This window comes from Lolium perenne, chromosome 3 (genome assembly GCF_019359855.2).
Source record: "Lolium perenne isolate Kyuss_39 chromosome 3, Kyuss_2.0, whole genome shotgun sequence".
Taxonomy (NCBI): Eukaryota; Viridiplantae; Streptophyta; class Magnoliopsida; order Poales; family Poaceae; genus Lolium; species Lolium perenne.
Window position 1 is genome coordinate 345,003,966 of NC_067246.2, and position 15,422 is coordinate 345,019,387.

Genomic DNA, 15,422 nt, shown 5'->3' on the forward strand with positions numbered 1-15,422 from the left:
AAGGCTCTAGCGATGCACACATGCCAAACCTAGTTATGCTAGGAGCAGTTGATCAGGTATTTGAGGCTACAAGGGTGGAACATGCAATATATAGGATAACTGTAACTATCATTAAAAGACAGTTGAATCGTATGCAATATGTAGGATCCAGAAGTAAAAGTAGTTCGAAACCATATATGAACCAGGTTAGGACTTGCCTTTGTCCTTGATAAAGAAGTATGGATCTTCATAGATCTTGTGCTTGACCTGTTCGTCGGAGGATAGGATTTGATCATCAGTGTTGTTGATCTTCATCGTCTCGAACTCGTGCTCTATCGATCGTGAAGAAGCAAACACTAGAAATAGACAAATAACATTCAATACATGGCATAATGCAATGCACATTCAAAGATGATGACATGACAGGTTAATTAGGTAAATTAGGTACTGAACTAACCCTAAGACATCATCAGTTTAACTGGGGTTCGACGGGACTAGGGTTAGTAGTTCCAGAATCTCAGAGGGGTACAATTAGTTTTTCTAGAAAACTAGGGTTTAAAGTTGTTTATCAATGCATAATTTTTCTAATAAAAGGTAGATCTCATTTTTCTGAAGATTTTGATATATTATACATATTTTTCTGATTTAAAATGAATAAGTTATGAACTTTACAAGTCTTATTTATTTTAAATCATTTCTAGAAAATAATAAAAGTATGACAAGTTAGACCCACTGTGAGCATTTTTAATAATCTGGAAATGATTAAATCCCTGAAGCGCAAAAAATAGAAAAAGGAATAGGCCGGCTGACGTCATAATGACGTCAACACGACGTCATCCATGACCTGGGCTTCCAGGTCGACCACGGCCTGGCCGATTGAGCGGCCAGGAGGACGCGCTGCTGCGCGTGTTGGACGCGCGCGAGGCTGGCGAACCTCCTGGGAGCGGCGCCGCCCGCCAAAGTTCGCCGGAGACGGCTGGCGGCGAGCTCGCGCGGAGGCCAGGGCAGGCTCACGTCGCGGGGCACCTCCAGGGGGAAATAGAGGAGGCAGAGGGTACTGGGAGGACACCCAGCTCACCAGGAGCACGTTGGAGAAGACGGCGCGGCCGGAGGTGGCCTGGAACGCCGGCGAGAGGCGAAGTCCGGCCGCAGGACGGTGGCTCGATTCAGGCGGAAGGGGGCTCCCCGTTTCGCGCTGCTAGGCGGAGGAGGAAGAGGGCGACGGGGCGGAGCTCGTGGCGACATCGGCTTGGCGCAGGGAGGCCCTGAGCGGCGGCGACGGCGAGGTTGGCTGGGCTAGGGTTTGCTCGGGCGTGACACAAAGAGGAGGAGAGGGGGAAGGAGGTGGCCGAAAGGGGCTTCTCGCGGCGGCGGATTTTGTAGGCGGTTAGGAGGCGGCGGAAGGCATCCTGGCCGTCGGCGCCATTGACGGCCGCGCGGGCGCCAGACAATTGCCTGCATGCGTGGGGAAGAAGACAAGGGCATATTGCCCATAACCCCCTGGGTTTTTCTAATTTCTCTAGAAACTTTGAAACAACACTAAAACAAATCCCTTTGATAGTTTTGCAACCTTTTGGAGATCCAAATTAACTCAAATATTTTAGGGGAAATATTTTGTGGCCTTCCTAATAATAATTGAAAGTCCACATATTTTTATCTTGAGGTTTTCAAACATTTGAACACATTTCAAATAGAGAAAGACTCGCATAAACCTAGGGTTTCCACTTTAATCTATTTGCAAATTTTTCTTAATGCATTTTAGATGATGCTCATGAATGCACAAACATTTCCTAATTAGGGTTTGCTAAATAGAGATGTTACAAGGAGAAGGGAAAGAGGAGGAGGGGAAGGGAGAGAGGCGGAGGAGGAGGAAGAGGAGGTGGAGGAGAAGAGAAAGTGAAAGAAGAAGAGGCCTGCGGTGTGGTTTGCATAGGTTATCGCCAGGGCACCAAATATGGTGGTGCGCCCGATGATAATTTTTGAAAAAAATCATCAAAATCTAAAACCTGAAAAAATTTCTGTTTCCTTTTTGATTTTAGGGAATCTAAAAGTTATCAAATTTGCGTCGATACATTTTGATATAAAAAAGTTTTTTTATCGGAAGTCGTATCAAACAGAAATCCTGTTTTACCGAAACATGACGCTATTTTGCATAATATATCGAAATTTATGTTTTTAGATTTTCGTGGAAACTAGATGACATAGCATATGGGCATCTCGAAGAATTTTTTTTTTGAAACTTCTATCATTTTCTTTTATGCCATGATTGTGCGCCGGTGGTAATATTTTTACCCCCAGCGCACTAGGCTCCAATCTTTGGGCTGGCCTAGATCAGGCATACCCTTATTCCCAGCGCACAAATCATTCGCTGTGCTAGCGGTATTTGAGCATCACCGGTGCCCCATAAAATAGGTGCACCGGCGACAAATTTCACCGGCGTGCATATTTTTTGGTGCGCCCGTGGTAACACTAGACATATAGCCTATTTGGTAGTAGTGTGGGCATTGCCACAGAGCGATACCATGAGTGCACGGTCATCATGTACGTTTCAAATTGGCACGACTATGTGAGATGGTACCTCCGGAGCCTAACCAGTTCTCTTCAAACATGGTCACCTTGACCCACGACATCAGCATCTTGATAGTCGTGGCGATGGAGGTGCCATGATCGACGTACTTAAGATGCCAAGCGGTGAAGGTCGCCAATGAACGCTCGAGTAGGTGGACGTGTCAATGATGTCATCCTCAATAATTTTTTGTTTTTTCAAATTCAGGTTCAACCAGTGAAAGATAAAAGAAGAAGTGCTACTGCTATTTTCTCCTCGTAAACTTTCACCCCACCATATTAATATAACAACCACGAGAATAAATAATTTCTTTTCTTTTCTTTCAATGTTTTTTGCTCATGGTTTTGTTGGTCAAAGTATTCCTGAGGTTATAGGATTCGTCAAACTTTCTTTCCATTTTGTACATCAACAAAAAGTTATGTAGAAGCTGTTCCATTACTCTAGGAAATAAACCATTCTTTGGTTGCGTGAACGATCGAATCGAATGAGTACCATAGCGGCCAAGGTCCATAGCCGATACTAAGGGCGTGTTTGTTAGACCGGCTCAGCACAGATATTTCCAACCCAGCCGACTATTTCTTGTTTGGTAGGTCGGGTCGTGTGCCAGTGCCCATCTCATGCGAAAATAAGCCCTCAGTCATGCTAAGTTAGGAAGCTCGAATCCAGCTTCGCAAGGCAACCGAGCTAAGTCCGCCCGGAAAACGGTTCGCGCAAGCGCTTCGGCCTGCGAGGGTCACCGCTCCATCCCATCATTTTTCCCTGTAGCCTAGTCTCGCCAGAGAGCTCTCCTCCTTCAACTTCCTCGCTGCCTCTCACGGCTTCGTCTCGAGGTCCATGTGCGACCATCTTCCGAGCTCTACACCAGCAACTGAACTGGCGGAAGGCCACACCGCCTCTCCCATCCCCCTCCAGCAGCGGAGCAGCTCGTCCTCGCCTCGCGCGAAGCAGGAGGAGTTCTCCACCGACAACCGAGCAGGAGGAGTAGCTCCGCCTCACCGCTCGTGAAGCAGAAGGAGCTGGGCCATCTGGCGGCAACGGCTCCTCTCGCCGACGGCAGGGGTGGAGCTCGAGCCCAACATTCACAGGGACCTCATTGCTTTTGTTTTATGTACAGGGACCTGGTCGCTTTTTTATTTTGTACTTAGGAACCGATGCCTTTTTATTTTTGTATGGCATGACTCAAATCATATAGGACACCAAAGAAAATCTCATACGACCTACCAAACACAACACAATAAAACACACTTGTAGGTAGTCAGCATAGGTAGACTCAACTTGTATTAGGTGAGATAAGCCAACCGGGCTACCAAACACACGATAAGGGCTTGTTTGGTTACATGTTTTCCCGAGGAGTTCTGCCCATTTTCCGCAGCTAAATAAACCCCGAGCCCAATCAACCCAGATAAGCCCACCACGACGTGCAGTTTGTGGGTCGTTTCCGCGTTCGTCCCCCTCCATCCTTATATGCCGACCAGGTAAGCACCTACAGTCCGTCGCACACCCCCGCACGTGGTGTGGGTGGACTCGGCTAGACATTTTCTTCCTGTTCTTTCTCCTTTTCCTTTCCTTTTCTTTTTTCCTTTTTTTATTTTTTTATTTAAATTTTTTTTTCCAATTTTTTCATATTTTAAAAAGGTTCAAGTTTGGAAAAGTATTCAAATTAAAAATTTGTTCATATAAAAAGTTTGAACAATTTTAGAATTTGAACGAATTTCAAAAACTAAACGAATTTTGAATTTTAAATGAAATTTTCAAAATTTAAACTAATTTCTAAATTTGAATGATTTCTGAATTTTCGAACACATTTTGAATTTTTTTCGAATTTAAAACAAATTTTGAATTTTGAACAAATTTAAAATCGTACATTTCTAAAATCTAGATATAGAGTATTTTGAAAACATAAAAAAGAAACAGAAAAATATTAGTTTAAAAAACATAACTTTAAACAGAAAAAAGAAATAGAATAAAAAAGGAAAAAGTTTTTCGCTGATGAGCCGCGGCCCAATTAACAGCCGGACAGGGAGGACTCTCTCTGCCCTTTCCTTCTCCTCCTCTGCTCGGCTTCGAGGAATTGAATCTCCTCCGCGCGAAGAACATAGGAACTCTCCATGATCTGCGCGCCCTCGTCTCCCCCGCCCCTGGCCGCTCCTGACAACAGCAAGGTGAGCCCATTCCGTCCCTTTTTGCACCATTCAAAGCAGATCCGTTGAATCCCACCCTTTGGTGCTAGTGATTTCTAAGTTTAGATCGCGCGGTAGTGTTCTGACCTTGTTTTCTCCATGAGCTGAGGCTATAGATTGTAGCTGTTTAGGATGTCGGCTGAGAAGGCTTTCTGTTGGTTTGAGCAGAGTTGTATCTGCACCGTTAGTAAGCATGTCATGCGAATTTGGCTGGATATGTTTCCCTGATAAATCCACTTGCGCCTGTGCTTAGATGTCTGATTTCATACTGAAACCGAACAGCCAGACATGCTAGTGCTTCCATATCTGTATATGAAATCAAAGAGGACATTGATTGCTGTTTTCCTTCTGAATAAACTACTTTGGTATTCTGTGCATTGATCGTTTAACTTTCTGTCAGTCATATATGGATAGCTCCTGCATTTTAGCTGATGTAACCTACCATGATTGATAATACCTTCTTATGTTAGGTATTTTTTTATCTGATAGCTCCATAGCTATTCCCTTATCAATAATGGATGTCATGAATATACTGTTTGATGTTCCTTGGTTGTTGGTTTCAGTTCTAAACTATTGCTTGCAGATACGACCATTGTGCAAGGACTGATTTTGTTGTCATGTCCTTGTGGTGCAGTTCATACCGCCACGTCGCTGGATAAATTGTCCCGGAAGTCAGCTCGACGATTTTAAAGGAGGAAAACCTCGAGTTGCAGGTATGCTCCAATATTATGGATTGGAATAAATTCTGCCATGATCTTTACTGACTTGGGTAACACTTCGGAAAACCTTGAGTTTTAGTTTGGCTGCGGTATTTATAGTTTGTTGATAAATTCTGTAATGATCTTTACTGACTTGGTTGATTTATTTGGTTGCTGCAGAAGTGGAGCAAGGGAAATTAAAGGAGAAGGTTAACAGCGTGGTGCTTCCTGAGTCGGATTACAACTGGAGGTTTGGTGTTCTGGCATGTTTCCCAGGTACCTTTCCTGCTGGTCCTTGTCGAAGCAGTTGGTATGATAATATCCTTGAAAATGGTCTTCGCTAACCGCTATCAAGGAAACAAATTAAGCTGGATTGAAGTTTTGTCAAATGAACTGATGATTGTAGTTCAGCCTAGCCCACAGTTCTGTTGTAGCTTTACTTTGTATGTTTATGCTTGCTGCTTGTTTGTTTGCTTGCAAAACTAAACTGAAGGTCGTTCTTGTTGTATTATTAAACGCGATGCCACTCATGTCCAGTTCTAAATATTGGGACCTTAAATTAAATTACTCTAATTGTATCACCAGATTTTATTGTAGTACTAATTGCATAGAATATGTTAATATAATCCTGCTAGTTCCTTTTTTCCATTTTAGTATCTGCCTATTAGTTCGATATAGACGCTAGCTTGGCTATTATTTAATTCAACCTGTAATTTTCACAATATGCTCAAGTTGAGATTCTGGATTGTTTGCATGATTCAATTCTTCCTTGCCCCGATTATTCGTTAGTCTTTTTTAGTATGGCAGCAGAGAAACAAGCAGCACAGACCTGAGTTTAGGGTACATATGACAAGCTCCAATAATAAATTATAGTACAGTGAATTGTTCGTTTTGAAGAAGCCTTAAGAAGTGTTCCTATTGTTTGGTTGATATGAGCAGGCTCCTATTCTTGTAAGGAAGCCCAAGGCAACGGTGTGTATCACCCTGAACCGATTGAACTGCTGATCATCTTGGAAATGTTATTGTAATACGAAGAGCTCATGTGTTACAGTCTTCCTTATCTAATGCAAGTTGTGTCATGATTTATGAAGAAGCGCCATTTTGTGTTCCTAATTTATTCGGTAGTATTTAGGCTAACTGTTTGTATTTTTCTTGAACTAGATTTGTCATACTCAAATACTCCATTCAGATTGTTAGAGTAGCAAGTACCAGCAATATATTGTTAGATGTTGGATATTTTGGAATTACATGTTAATCTGAACCTGAAACTTTTTCAGTGAAACTGCAGAAGGCTAGGTGGAGGGCGCACACTCGGACGACGGAGGAGCTTCGGTGCTCCGGTGTTGTGGTCGGTGAGGAAGAGGCGGCAGAGGGTGAGCTCTTGTTTGGGATGAAAACGGGAACGTGGCAATGATGCCGGAATGGAAATGGGAGTGGCCCGATCTTACTTCCCTGCTCTGGTACTAGCCCTCCGCCACCGCGGCCTTGCTCGAGTCCTTCATTGGCAAGCTGTGATGCGGCGCGGCCATTGGAGGGAGCTCTGCATGCCCAGAGCATGGCGACCCCCACGGGAGCCCTCTGACAACAAGCAAGGTTAGGTGGGGTGAACCCCACGGGAGCCCTACGACGGCAAGCGGAGTGGCGGTGGATGGCAGGGAGGACAAAGATTTGAATTTGAATTCTGATTTTTCAGGCCTGATTTTAAAGGTTTTGAATTTGTGTGGTTTTTAATTGTGGCCGGAAATTAAAATCATACTATTTGTATCTCCTGATATTGGCATGAAACTGTGTATAAGAACAGAAACATTCGATTTCTCTGTGTCCCCTTCCCGTCCCCTACCATTCTTTCTTTCTGTTCTCCAAATAGCAACTGTTATTTTTCCATGGTGGGAGGGGATTCCCGAGTGGGGCTCTGATTCCCTGGTTAATTCTCACACGACAACCAAACAAGGCATGATGAATCTTGAGGAGGGCTGGAGCGGCGACTGCGACGACACTTACAACGGTGGCTCGGTCGCTATCGTCAGCTCTCGGCATCCCCAGCATACAGCTGCTGCCGCCATCCACATCCAGTAGCCGATGGCGAGACAGCAAGCGTGGATAAGCTGATTGGTCATCTGGCAATGGCTGCGCCATGTGGATCGCCCTCGCCGTCCAGACCCTTTCCGTTCCAGGCCTTCTGCCGTAGTGTGCGCTTCAGATTTTCTGTAGCTGCAGGATCTGAACGACAACATAGACAGAAGGTGTCTCTCCTGTCTATATTATTATGCCAACATGTATTCTATACCCTTCAGAAACTGATCACAAAATAAGCTGCACACGCCATGCATGAAAGCAGCTGAAAACAAGCTTAGCTGGAGGTAAATCCTGGATTACAAAGTTTCAAGATACAGCTACATTATTACATAGAGAATATCCATACATATCACACAAAAAGGAAGTGTTCTGGTTCTATACATACTGAAGGAGATAAAACACTAGAACTAGCCACGTAGTTTGGAACAAGAAATAAAGTGTAACACGATTCTTGGCATGTGTGTTGGTGAATGAAAGCAGGAGGACAAGAAGCGGTAGTATTACTCTAGATAGGTTGTACATACGGATGGCAGAAACAGTTCCGCCAAGGAGCCGCCCGGCCTCACAATTGACGCCAGAAGAAGAAAGCTGGGAATAGACAGTGATCCATGGCCCAGTCAGGTCTCCTGCTTGCGGCTTGGTAGCTTCCCATGACCCATGGTGATGGTGTTGTGCATATTGACAGCTCACTAAGCTCTGCGGATGGCGTTCCTCCATGACAGGGGATTGAATAGACTGGGATCTGTTCACACATGATGTCACAGAAAATTGGTAAGTACTGTATCAATGAAGCGTCAGATTTACACTTGAAGGAACAACGAATTTACATAAAAGGAATATATTTGCAATAGATTTTGGGTTGCACTGCTAAACTACTAGTCATGCTGTTACCACTATCCATGGTGTGTGCCATTTACGTAACTACTTGGTTAAATATGCTTGCTAGTGCAGTGATGAACTAGAAGTGTACATGTGTACGTAACACATGTCTGCTGTTGCACACACAAATATTGATAAACATGTTCATTTAGTTATGTATCTAGCGAGCTGGCTAAAGCAGTAGACATTTACCTATACCTACTTGGTTAAATATACTCAGTAGCGTAGTGATCAACTAGAAGTGTACATGTGTACGTAACACATGTCTGCTGTTGCACACAAAAATATTGATAAACATCTTCATTTAGTTATGTATCTAGCTAGCTGGCTAAAGCAGTAGACATTTACCTATACCTACTTGGTTAAATATACTCAGTAGCGTAGTGATCAACTAGAAGTGTACATGTGTACGTAACACATGTCTGCTGTTGCACACAAAAATATTGATAAACATCTTCATTTAGTTCTCTAGCTAGCTGACTAAAGCTGTCCATCCAGCTAAAGTAGTAGTAGTATATCTGGAAGTACGTCTTAATATTTTTACTGAAATGTGACAAATTAAAAGAGATGGAAAATGACACCTGCATACCTTGGAAACGGGCATCTAGATATTTGTCCGGGATGCTGCTTAGACGTTGCTGCAGGCATGTAGGGAGCCTCTTTAGACTAGGACACTCCTTTATGAAAAGTCTTTGCAGAGATGAGTATGCTTGTGGTCCATTCGGTAGGGATGACAGGGTTTTGCAATCATTGATGTAGAGGCGGACCAGCGATGGGGGAAGATAGAGGACACCTGTTAAGCTATCACAACCCCGTATGGTAGATGATGATGACACCTCTGAATATACAGGTGACAGCCCTCGTAGAATCGATGGTGCTGACTGTCCCTGCTGTAGCCTTTGGCTGTATATGGACGCGAGCTTAGTGCAATGATTAATTTCCATTTTCCTCAGGGATGCAGGGAGCTTAAAGACCTCTACCATGCTTGGACAACCATATATGTTGAGAGATTCGAGACGTGGTAGGAGTTCACTCGATTGTTCTGGTGTTGTTGATGGCTCCGCTGCAGGAGCTTGTGGTGCGTATCCAATCAGCTTTTCGCAGCGAAAAATTCCTAGGCTCCTCAAGGATACCAAGCTTTGAAACTCTTTCTCTGGCCAGTGGACAAGTGAATCATAACTATTAAAATTCAAGTGTTGAAGCTGTACAAAATGTGCACATAGCTCAGCCGCACCCCCCGACTTAAAGCCCCTTAAATTCATATATTTTAGAGGGAAATCATTATGGTTCCCTTTATCCATGACATCCACCACAAGTTTCAAACTATGATCAGCCGCTGACAAGGTTGTTTCCGTTTCTCCACTGCTCTGCAGTCTCAAGTTGGTCAGTGAAGTCATATGTCTAGCTACCAACAGGAACATCTCTTCCTCACTTCCCTCAGTGTGTAACACGGACAGCTTTGGAGAAACCTTTTGTTGCCCTGATGATACTTTCATCTTCCCACAGTTTTCAACATACAGCTCCTGAAGTTGAGGAAACATTGCGTCTTCTCTTTGCGATCCATCAACTGCGTCCGAGCTCTCAAAGTTCTGCAATTTTTTTAAGCTGAGAACCTTCAATGCAGGAAATGCTGAGTGCGCCATACCATAATCTCCACCAGGCTGTACTTCCGGGAATGCTGTCAACACACTGCAACTGTGAATTTCAAGTTTCTCAAGCCTAGGAAATATTATGTATCCCCTTTGATTTCCTTCGATTGCCTCCCATCTCTCAAAGCTGTCCAAGTCACCCAAGCAGAGTTCTTTCAATTCTGGAAATGCTGACCGTGCCATTGTACCATAAGACTCTCCAAGGAGTGTTCCTTCAGGTAACATTGTCAATTTTGGACAGCATTTAATCGACAACTTTTCAAGCTGAGGAAATATTACCTCTTTTCCTTGTTCCTGGTGACTTAATTCCCACCATCTCTCCAAAGAATCCAGATCCTCTAGTGTAAACTCCTTCAAATTTGGAAAAGTGAAGGATGTACCACAGCTGAATAACCATTGCAGTTTGCTACAACCAAAAAGATGGATCTCAACCACGTTTCGCAACATAGACATCCATGTTGGAAAGGTGGTTCCTCCGTATGACTCTATCCTTACAACCTGTAGCTCATCATGAGGTTTGAGACCCTCAAGCACTCTCGCATCATCCTCGCAACCAACAGTCCATTTTAATTTCAGTTCTCGGAGTTCCTCCTTCTTTCCGATATTTGCCGCTTTTGCAGCTTCTTTTGTCACATTCTCTAGCTGAAGTAGCTCTAGCTGTCCACCAAGGTTTAACTGCTGCAACTCTCCAACATCACTGCACCCAGAGCCAGAAGGACCTGCCACAAAACACGTAAGTGTCTGCAAGGACAAGAGTTTTCCGAGGCCAACTGGCATGCTTCTCATATGCGGACAACCATGAGTGTAGAGGTGACGAAGGGCAGTCATATACTTCATTTGCCTTGGAAGCTGAAAAAGTTCTTCACAGCCAGAGACGTTCAATGTTTGCAGGTTGTATAGAATGCTTATATCTTCAGGTAGTGCTTTGATACGACTTCTTGAGAGATCAAGGTACCTTAGGTGATGCAGATGCTTGGATTTTAATGGGAATGACCTTCTCTTTGTACAGAGCTGTAATGCCATCAAAGAGCTGTATTTCGATAATTGCTGCAATGGTTCTTGCATATCATTATCACATAGAAGTGTCTGGAAAGCCGGAGATCTTGTCAACAGAGAATCATTCAAAACAGTTTCTGGTTTTTCACAAGACAAAAGTAAGTGGCGAGCTGTATCTGGAAGCCACTCAATCTGACTTGGATGCTCAGGCATGAGAGCACATTCCTTTTCCATTGTAGACAGTGCAACATCATGCATAAGATCATGGATTTTACATGTATGTTTGGAAAAACTACCCATCTCGGGGTAATATTTTTTTATTGGAACTTTGATTTGCTTCACATCCACAAAGAATGACCTTGAGGCCAGCTCATTGAAAATTCGTTTGCCAACGGTTTCAGGACTAACTTCCTTTTGATCCTCAATAAATCCATGTGCCATCCATAGTTGGATCAGCTTGTCCACATCAATCTCATAATCCTTCGGAAACACAGCACAAAAAGCAAAGCACTGCTTCATCTGCGATGACAAGTCATTGTAGCTGAGCTTGAGTATTGGTAAAATTCCAGATTCCTCAGTGCAAATGTTGCTTCTGCTTAACACGGCCTTCCATTCTTTGCTGGTCTTCGTCCGCAACACCGAACCTAGTGATGCTGCAGCCAAAGGAGAACCACGACATCTCTTCACAACCTGATCAATCATATTAACTAGCACGGAAGGCCTTTCTTCTTCCTTCTGCGAACCGAATGCTTTTTTCTCAATAATTTCCTTTATAAAATCATCCCCCAAAGCTGCGAGATTATAGGACTTAACTGTACCCATTATTTTCGCGACTCCTTCATCACGAGTAGTTGTCAAAACCGCACTACCCTTGGCACCATGTGTAAGGCAAGACTTGAGCTTTTCCCACTTATCGGGCTCTCTGTTCCAGACGTCATCCAGCACAAGGAGGTACATGTGCCCTCTTAGTGCATCTTGAACGACATCGAGTGGGCTCTTCCTGGAAGCTGATTCAGCTATACTCTTTTTGGGAAGAAGTTCAGCTATAATTTTAGCCAGGGAATCCACATCAAAGTTGTCTGAGACACAAACCCAGAGGAGCAACTCATAATGCTTCTGAATTTCTGGTTCATTGAAAATGAGTTGCGCTAAGGAGGTCTTGCCTAGCCCCCCTACTCCAACGATGGGAACAACCGTGAGATCTGCATTGCTAGCTTGGCTAAGTAGAGTATCAACAATGTTTCTTGTATCTTGGTCCCTCGATCTGCTGATGATTTGATTTGGATCAAAGAAAACGTGATCCGTCTGCCTCCACTGCTTGGATGCTGGCACTTGCTGCTGATATTTAAACCCAAATGCATTCATCTCAGTCACAAGGACCTCAATGGCCTGCAAAACCCTGCATAGCTTCTTTCCCATTTTTTCACGGAATGCAAAACGGTTGTGAGTGGGAAAAAGCTTTATTACGTCGAAGCCGAGCTTGCTGTAGTGCCCGTTCTTCTTGGCTTCGCGGCGCAGCGCCTCGTACTTGAACTCGTCGAAGATCTCATTTGCCTCGTAAGCCACCCTCTTGACCTCCTCGAGCCAAGCCTTGGCCCCGTCCCTGTGGGATGCCTCCTTCTCAGCGTCGTTGATGACGTCCAGGATGGCCCGCAGCTTGCGCTTGAGGATCCTGTGCTGCTCCTCCATGCCCTCCATCACTTTGTACTGGTCCAGCAGGTAGCTGGACGCCTTGTCCTTCACGATGGTCAGCAGTGGCCCGACCACCATGGTGGCCACCAGTTCCGCCATCGGATTGCTCCGAACTAGCAACACACGCAGAGCACAGGGAAACACAATTTCAGTGGAGGGTGGAATAGAGGATGGTGGTGCGAGCAGGCTAAACGCGCAGCGATTGCTTCTGAGGAAAATGGAAGCCAATGCGAGTATTTGGCTGCTTCCATTGACTCCCAGAATATAAATTGGTGGTTGCACTTTTTAATAAAATACTCCTATGGAGGAGTAAAGTTTGATCTGTATGTCTTGAACCAATAAAGTCCAATCTTGCATTATTTTTCTAGTCAATTATTGATCTGCTACCTTCAGGCAGCAGTAGCTCAGCACCGGGCCGGCATTATTTTGTTTCTTGCTTGACGTATAGCAATAGGGACAGCTAACTAACCATCTGACATATAGCTAGTTAATATACAGGCGGGGCACCTTTATTTCTTAACTAAGAGGATGCCCCACAGATTAGTACAAAATCATTGCCATACATCGACAAAACAGTTCAAGACATATATGTGCAGCCAATGAAGCAGGTTCCACATGCAGCCAAAGTTGCTACTCTTAAAAGCATGAAGCATCAACCACCACAAGATTCTAAAGGAAATCGTGTTTAATAGATACCGGAAACTTCATGATATTAACATATTCTCTTTGTAAGAAAAAATAGATACCGGGAAAGTAGCACATAAGAGTTTCTCGAAATGAATTTTGCAGAGAAGAAGCTTTTGTCCTACTCAGAGTCAAAAAAGGAACGAACTAATAATTCACAAAAGAGATAAAAACAAATACCATTTTGGAGAACATAAAGAATAATAACAAGTTGGGATGGAAAAAAAACTCCCTCGGGTCGGTCCTCGATTAACTGTTAATTCATGAACTGGAGAACCATTGCATTATCTACTTAACTGTTAATTCATGAACTGGAGAACCATTCATGAACTGGAGAACCATTGCATTATCTACTTGAACCGGGTAGTACAATCAATTTACCTTGGGTTGATAAGCCTGTACAATCGGGTAGTACAATCAATTTACCTTGGGTTGATAAGCCTGTACACGAATGCAGAGAAGAAATTGGACGGAATTAGAGAGAGTGACCCCCAACCAATCTGCAGAAAGAAGAAGGGAAATGAAACCGCTGAATAAGTTAACCGGATGGCGACGGACTCGGGGGGTCGCTGACCGCGGAGCAGGGGAGGGAGCGAGGCCGGAAATTTTACCTGGCGTTGCTCCGGCTGAACGGCAGTCCGGTTCTGATAGAAGCGCCTCGACGTCCACCGGGCTGCCCATCCTCCGGCGTGCTGCGGATAAACACGCATCATCACTGCAGGCAGGCAGGCAGCGGAGGAGGGAGGTCGAACCGGCGGTGGATGCCGGGAGGAGGGCGGAGGTTGCTGAGGATGGTAAGGAGGCGGTGGCGGGTGGACGGGCCCAGCCGGATTAGGTCCGAATGCGGCGGCGCAGGTGTGGTAATGGTGAAATCCGGCAAAGGCGTCCGCCGCCACCGTGGAGCCAGGAAGCTCGGTGTGGTTCAGTTCTGGAGCACGGGAATCTTGGAGCTGAGGAGGATTCCGGAGCCGCCGTTGGATCTCTATCACACGGCTAGCATCAGAACAAAAATGTGTAAGACGAATCTAAAAATTTAGACCAGGGAGATAAAATATACTCCCTTCGCTTGGAAATATAAGATATTTTAGATGCTTATAAAATACTAGTACAAATGCCCGTGCGCTGCCACGGGTACTCAAATTTTATTTCACAATACACATGTATAATTCACAACTCACTATGAAAATTCAAAACAAACTTAGCATCTTACAAGGTTTTAATCTTGTTGGCTTTTTCTGCCATTGAGAATTTATGAACACCTTTACTTGAAACAAGTAAAACTATAATTTCTCTATGAAAAGAGCAAGTACTTAACGGATTTCACATGTACAATCTAAATTAGATGCTTCTTATTATATGAATGGTATGTAACACATTTTTTATAAATATGCAATCCGTCGTACATAGTGCATTACAGATTTAAGTGAAACATGCGGTGAATAAATACCTCTTCTCGCAATACTCAAGCATGGTTTGATACCAATACCAATACTCCAGAAGAAATACAAAATTTTCAAGCCCCGATGCCCAATTTTCTAGTCTAGATACATACTTAGAGTAACAATTTCTGGATTGGATTGTAGTGCATGGTGGCCGCCAGCTGACGCTGGATCGACCAGCTCTCCCCCCTCGACGAGATTTCACTGCACATACCTACAAATCAAAAAAAAACACAGACCACACAGGGTCACATCTCCTCAATAGGATTGACAAGCTACAGCAGTGAACAAACTTAGTATTATTAGTTGCAAGAAAAGTAGTATGCCTGATTTTCCTTCTCAACAATAGACTTGCAGCTTTTTCTAATATTATTTTCTTGTGCAAAATATCGTACTAACTTGCAATCCACTACCAAAAGTCACAAAAAAATCTAGAAATTTTGGTACACATCATTGTAATATCCAGCGTAGCCTATGGTGTAATGGCCGCAGCTAGGATTCATGGCAAGGAGAATTAGGATTGAGTAGAGAAATAAAATGGAGGAAGAAAAAGACACGGACAAGATTGGAATTCAATTACTTCA

The 15,422-nt window shown here is 43.9% G+C and overlaps 2 protein-coding genes across 3 annotated transcripts; one reads left to right on the forward strand and one right to left on the reverse strand.

Moving 5' to 3' along the window:
- Positions 1-4,582: 4,582 nt before the first annotated feature.
- On the forward strand, positions 4,583-7,238 carry LOC127346094 (uncharacterized). Of its 2 annotated transcripts, none has more exons than XM_051372621.2 (4): positions 4,583-4,707; positions 5,360-5,438; positions 5,604-5,699; positions 6,701-7,238. In XM_051372621.2, the coding sequence occupies exons 1-4, from the start codon at positions 4,654-4,656 to the stop codon at positions 6,835-6,837; spliced, it is 366 nt and encodes a 121-aa protein (XP_051228581.1). In that variant the 5' UTR covers positions 4,583-4,653; the 3' UTR covers positions 6,838-7,238. The 2 variants fall into 2 exon arrangements, with proteins under 2 accessions (XP_051228581.1, XP_071684884.1); XM_071828783.1 differs by having other exon boundaries at positions 6,712-7,238.
- Positions 7,239-7,752: 514 nt separating this feature from the next.
- Positions 7,753-14,326, reverse strand: LOC127346093 (disease resistance protein RGA2-like). Its single transcript, XM_071828782.1, has 4 exons — positions 14,011-14,326; positions 13,826-13,899; positions 8,968-12,828; positions 7,753-8,241 (listed from the first exon to the last, which is right to left on the reverse strand). The coding sequence occupies exons 3-4, from the start codon at positions 12,812-12,814 to the stop codon at positions 8,189-8,191; spliced, it is 3,900 nt and encodes a 1,299-aa protein (XP_071684883.1). The 5' UTR covers positions 12,815-12,828; positions 13,826-13,899; positions 14,011-14,326; the 3' UTR covers positions 7,753-8,188.
- Between the last annotated feature and the right edge of the window lie 1,096 nt (positions 14,327-15,422).